The sequence below is a fragment of the Priapulus caudatus genome, unplaced genomic scaffold (genome assembly GCF_000485595.1).
Source record: "Priapulus caudatus unplaced genomic scaffold, Priapulus_caudatus-5.0.1 Scaffold325, whole genome shotgun sequence".
Taxonomy (NCBI): domain Eukaryota; kingdom Metazoa; phylum Priapulida; class Priapulimorpha; order Priapulimorphida; family Priapulidae; genus Priapulus; species Priapulus caudatus.
Window position 1 is genome coordinate 106,366 of NW_014577386.1, and position 6,568 is coordinate 112,933.

The 6,568-nt window shown below is 49.3% G+C and overlaps 1 protein-coding gene across 1 annotated transcript in view; it reads left to right on the plus strand.

Annotated features, from left to right (window-relative positions):
- The window catches only part of LOC106809056 (ninein-like protein), a 9,145-nt gene continuing 2,577 nt past the window's right edge, over positions 1–6,568 (plus strand). The window contains exons 1-3 of the mRNA XM_014811999.1: positions 1–252; positions 1,129–1,276; positions 1,925–2,037. Coding sequence (XP_014667485.1) covers positions 43–252; positions 1,129–1,276; positions 1,925–2,037 — 471 coding nt within the window. The 5' untranslated portion in view covers positions 1–42. The remainder of the gene's footprint in view (positions 253–1,128; positions 1,277–1,924; positions 2,038–6,568) is intronic.

Consider the following 6,568-nt stretch of genomic DNA (forward strand, 5'->3'; position numbering starts at 1 on the left):
ACCGAACGCCGCCGACGCCGCGGGTTAGCCGTCGCCGCGGCGATGTCGAGCGAGACGGACGACGACGACGTGTACGTCGCGCGACTGCGCGAGGTGTTCAACGACTGCTGCGACGACGGGCAGCAGCAGCAGCAGTGCGGCGACGCGAGGCTCGGACGCGACGGGCTGCTGCTGCTGTGCGAGCGGCTGCAGCTGCAGGAGCAGGCCGGCAATCTCCTCGAGCGCTGCACGGCAGGGCGCACCGACGGCAAGGTACGTGCGCGCGAGCCGGGGGACGTCGCGACCTTAACTTGGCAAGGTCGCGAGCCGAGCGGGGCGAGGTCGTGATCTTATCTCGACAAGGTCGCGACCTGGGTGAGGTGAGGTCATGAACTCGGCTTGACTCGGTTGCAACTCGAGCAGGGCCAGGTCGGGACCTTGACTTGACCAGGTTGTGACCCGATGGGGTGAGGTCGTGACCTGAGTAGGGCGAGGTCACAACACAAGTGAGACGAGGTGAGATTGCGACATCAGCTTGATCAGGTGGTAACTTACGCTTGGTCAAGGTCACGACTCTAAGGCACGGTGGTCGTGACGACTTCTTTTGCTCGATTAGATTGTAGCAATTAGATGAGGCAAGGTTGTGATGCAACATGAGCTGGTGGCATAAATGCTTGATCGCTGAGCTCGTTCCTAGGGTTGGTTTCAGTCCTGCCGAATACATTTTAACATGTTTTTGAGTTATGCCACCTAGGACAGATTTTGACTCGATTGTAATATAGAAACTTGGGCAATCAGGTATTTATGTGAAAAGGCCAAGGTATAAAGTATAGGTAAAAATATTTTTTGCAGAAACTTTTGTTTCATGGAAAATATTGCAAGGTTAACCCCATTGCCATTCATTGTCCCCACCATAAGGAATAAGGAAAGCAGTCTATCAGGGTCATATCTGAGAGCAAACGAGGGAACGTAAACGTTTGATCTAATCAAATTTGCTTCGATTTATTTAGCAGCATGCTCCCTCACTCCATGCTGATTGCATCGACCGCGCACACGGCTGTTGATCGAGCGCATGTGAAAATGGGTAAACTCGTCCATGCGAGATGTGTCGTGCTGCGCTGTTTATAGCTCGTGGTTTTCGTCCTGCAGGTAGATTTTGAGAACTTTAAGGAGGCGTTTGTGCTCGTGCTGTCTCAGACGGTCGACAGTACGGGCACCAGCACGGGAGTGTCGACACCGGCGGAGGGCGGGCCGGACGGCACGACAGATGATGAGAGCAGCATCGAGGACGAAATAGGTTGGTTCAGTCGGAGGCTGCGGATTTATTTAGGCGTTCGCGAAAAATACATGCCAATATCTCAAAAATTGATTTTGTGTGTGTAGATGAATATTGCTATGTGATGGTGGGCAGGTGGGAATTGCTGTTTTAGTGAGTTCCATTTAGTTATGCAAAGATGATGATTCCTATTGATTCAGTGATTTCTGTTGATAATATCAAGTGAGTGACTTATTCATATGCCGATTCTCTTGTATATAAATGCTTCCGTTAACTAAACTTTATTAAGATAAAAAATTAAACCAAATCGTCTCTTGATCACGAATGCATATAGTTTAAGTCTGCCTAGAAATTGGCATGGTGGAATCGAAGGTCTCAGTGAAAGCACTAGAATGATTGAACATGCCTGCATGCACGCACACACATGTGCCCACGTACACAGACACATACACACTCGCTGGCATGCATGCATGCACGCAAGCACATAGAAGAAATACAGACACATGCACTCACAGCCATACACATACACACAGTCACACATAAGTACATGCACACAAGCACACATGCACACCTGCATCTATAGTGATGACTTCAAAATATTTTGACCAGAATGCAATCTCATTAGTGGCATTGGTAAATGTGTTTCGTTGACTTTGATTTCAACTCCAGTTCCAGTCGAAGTGTCGCCCAAATTTGTGAAGGGCTGCAAGAAATATGGCAGACGATCGAGACCTGAGGGACCGATGCACACGGAGTCTCAAAGCGAGGATGAACAGCACAATGTGAGTGCATGTAGTACATTATAGTATAGCGTAGAGCACAATGTGAGTGCATGTAGTACATTATAGTATAGCGTAGAGCACAATGTGAGTGCATGTAGTACATTATAGTGTAGCATAGAGCACAATGTGAGTGCATGTAGTACATTATAGTATAGCGTAGAGCACAATGTGACTGCATGTAGTACATTATAGTGTAGCGTAGAGCACAATGTGACTGCATGTAGTACATTATAGTATAGCGTAGAGCACAATGTGACTGCATGTAGTACATTATAGTGTAGCGTAGAGCACAATGTGAGTGCATGTAGTACATTATAGCATAGCGTAGAGCACAATGTGAGTGCATGTAGTACATTATAGTGTAGCAGGGAGGCGAATAAGGAAAGGCGTTCTATATCAAGGAGTCATTATTCTGAAAGAAGAACAGAGGGAAATGGTAATATACGTTTGATCTGAATGTCAAAATTTGCTGTTGTGATTGATATCTGTATGAACATTGGACCGACCAGCCATGCTCCCACATCCACTGTTTCGCATGGCTGATGCGAGTCAGATACACACCAGATTTTTAATGTGGCGGGCACTCGCACTTGGCGCACAATGGATGTCTAATATATGTGCATGATGTGTGTGGCAATTGATCAAAACTTAGTCATACGCTGGGTTGTGGATGCGGACTGCCGCTCATCGTGAAATGGTTAAGACTGAAGTCTCTGTGTCACATACAGTCAATACGGGCAAGAGCGGACGATTATATTGTCTGGCGCTGGCTCGTGCAGTTTTATGGTAGGCTAGTTCGGTTTTAGTACGTTACCAAGAGATATATCAGGAATGAAACATATATGTAAAAGAGCGAGAGAAGGGTCGTTTTTGAGCGCGTCACGTCTGTCCTACCGGACGTTCGGGAAATCGGCAGCATATTCAGAACCAGGCGAGGCACGCAGCACGACAGGTGCACGAGTGGAGTGGTCGGCACGAATGGTGAGACTAGGCGCCCAGAGCTGAGCAGCGTGCTTAGGACGGCTGCTTGACCTTCCGGCAAGTAAAGAGGGCGACAGCGACATCCAACAGGCGAGGGCATCCGAGCGCAGAGGCGTCGACCACCGCGAACCGGAATGTGACTCACCGACGAAGAGGGTCTGAAATGAGCGTAGCGAGCATCGCAGTGACGGAGCATCCCGATAAGTAGATTTGTGAGTTTTCTCAGTGGCATTGCGGAGTGCGTGTGGCGGCGATTTTATTCTAGGCAGCTCGTGTCGCCGAGTAATGCAAAAAACTAAATCCATTGCCCGAATATCCTCACAAGAATGATGGTGCACATTTTGAATTGTGGGGTGAATGTAAAGTAGTGCTATGTGATGTGGGCAGAGGTCGGAATGTGGCTTGTCGTTGGTAGGTGAGTTGCCATTTATAGTTAGTGGCCATAACGATGATGATTCCTATAAGATTTCAGAGTGAGTTCTAGTGATGACGAATATCAAAGTTGGAGTGACCTTATTCATGGTGACAAAGAGGTGAAAACTCCTGATTGCTCTTGTATATAAATGCTGCTTCCGTAAACATCTAAGTATCCTATGATTGAAAGCAATTAACAAAAATTAAACCAAAATCGTCTCTTGGATCACGCAATGACTATTGATCAAGGTAGTTATAGTTCGTGCCCTAGAAAAAATTGGGCAATGGCTGGAAACATCCCCCCCCCCCCCGCCACCCCCCCCGTCCCGACCACAGGTCTCGAGTGGAAAACAGCTAAGAGATGACTTGAACGATGTTATAAGCGCCTTCAGTGTCGCAACGTCCACACCGATACAATGGTTGGCCCGCACGCACAACCAGATACACATAACACACCTCGTCTGTCATGGCAGTGCATGTCACGCAAGCGACATAGAAGAGAGATACAGAACATCCTATGGCTAACTCACAAAGCCATAGCCGACTACGAGTACAACACAGTCCACTACATAAGTACAATGCCACAACAAGCACACGATGGTCACAAGACACCGCTGCGATCATATATATGTCGAGAATGACTGCGAGAATAATTTTGTTTGACCAGAAGACAGATCCTCCAGAGCAGTTAGTTGCATTGGTGACAAACCTGTTTGTCGTTGAATTTGATGTCACACTCGCAGTTCCAAGAGTCGCGATATGTGTCCGCCCAAATTGGGAAGGCTGCAAGAATGATGGGCACGAACTCGAGTCGAGACTCTGAGCGCGGACCGATGCTAACACGGAGTCTTCAATAGCAGAAGAATGAACACCAACAATGTTAGTGCATGTAGTACATTCATACGTATAAGGCGTAAGAGCACAATGTCAGTGCATGTGAGTCACAGTTATCACGTACATAGCGTAGGAGCACATGTAGGTGCCATGTAGTGACGACTTATAGAGTGTAGGCATAGGACGCACAAATTGTGAGTGCATGTAGTGACATTATTAGGTGATAGGCTAGAGCCACAATGGTGACTGGGACATTAGTACAATGTAATAGTGTAACGCCGAAGAGCACAATGCGCACTTGCATGATAGTACATTATGAGTATGATGCGTAGGAAAGCACAATGGTGACTCGGCAGTGTAGCTACCAGTTATAGTGTAGCGCTAGAGCGAACAATGTAGTGCGCATGTAGTCACATTAAACGCACTAGCGTACGAACCACAAGGGATGTGACTGGGCAGTCAGTAAAATACCATAGTTATAGTGTACGCAGGGCGAGAATAATACTACACGGGGCGGGCGGGCGAGTTCGCCCCCGGAATGGCCAAAAAAGAGCCCCGAAAACATAGAATCGCGGGGGCGACCGCCGCAAAAAGCAAAAGTAACGGCCTGGACAATCGATTGTCCCTAGCGCGGTCCCCGAGCAGCGCCTTGCGCTACTCGCTCGGCCTCGTGACTGCTAGCGCCGGCAGCGCGGTTCACGGCTGACGGTAAAGAAGCTATGCATGGTCAGGGCCTAAGGGTGGTAATGCTTGGTTCAAGGTGTTTGACCGCGCAATATTTTAAGCATGCATGTGTATGTTGGTATACTGTGTACTGGTACTTAGGCATTCAATTCAAGCCCGCTGATGGGTCGCACTCGCCGCCACGATTGATGTGGCACACGATGCGTATCCAAATTACGTGTGTGTGTCTGGGCGCGCGTGCTTGCGTGTGTGCCGTGCTCGCGTGCGTCGTGCGTGCCTGTGGTGCTGGCTGCGGGGCGTGGTTGACATGTGTGCTGCAGCGCTGGTGCGAATTGTGGACGTGTCCTGCTGTGTGCCGGTGTGCCCACGCGGTGGTCAGTGGCATCGTGTGCGCGTGGCGGCCGTGGCCTGGCGCGCGCGTCGCCGTGCATGCGGTGCGTGCGGAGTGTGCCTGCCGGGCCGTGCCTACGTAGACCTGTCCGTGCAGGAGACCAATCGCACCCGTAGATTAATTAGAACGGAGTTAGTGATCCCATGAGAAAATCCTAATGAAATTCACACGTAATATATTTTCCCGCCCCGGCACACCATCCGTGCGGTAGTCTCATTCCCCGTGGCGAAAACGTAGTGGCAGGACTATTTTTCGCTCCAATCTCGGCACGAAAGAGTGGTATTTCTCGTCGCTCTCCTCATCAAGTGCCAGCAATGCCTACACCGCTAACGCTACATTTTAGTAGTGATTAGTACCACGCTGAAACAATCGTCCCACCCCGACACGCCGTACTTTCAATCAATGCCGGCGCCGCCACCTGGCAGCAGGCCACAGACGCCAGCGTACGGATGGCTGCACAGCCATACCCACGTGCCTGCGCGGAGCGCCCTTTCTCAAACCCCCTGAGCTTCCAGGCCTCTTATACGCGGCCCAGGCCCCAGGCCGCAAGAAGACTTCGCGTATAAACAAAGTGATGTCCGATCCGTGTGGCCACTTCGCTGTACAGGGACTATGAACGAGACTTCCACTATTTGCGCTACCGTAATAGTTCTATGTTGTAGCTTACACTATCAAGTGCATTTGATGGTTTGGCGTGACTTGATGTGTGAGCGTGCGGTGAGTGCGTCGCGTACGTGAGTGTGTGGTGTGGGCAGTGGGCGTAACCAATCCCGGGGGATGGGGGCGATGCCATCCCCCACTCTTGAGATGAGAGGGGGTGGCCCTTACAAATACTAGACCGCCCTGAGATTCAAAAAACAAAGAGAAAACAAGAATAGCCAAAAATATGATTGCGAACACATACGAAAAAACAACAGAAAATGTGAGAAATTTGCAATTCTTACCTGTGTTTCAATACATGTATTAATTACTAAATAGTAACCTTAACTGTTGACGCTCTCTGAAAAGTTCCATGAAAAGTGTTTGATTCCTTAACTGTAGGGTTGAGGTCTAGGAGTTGAGAATGTGATCAGTTCAGACATAGAAATATGGCCCACAGTATGCCTCAGAGTATGCAAAAATGGCTGTAGAACAATGATCTTCAGCAAAAGTTTTCCCCGGGGGCATGCCCCCACCACACCCCCAGTAGTCACTGGACATTGCCTACGGCAACGCGGCGCTGCTGGC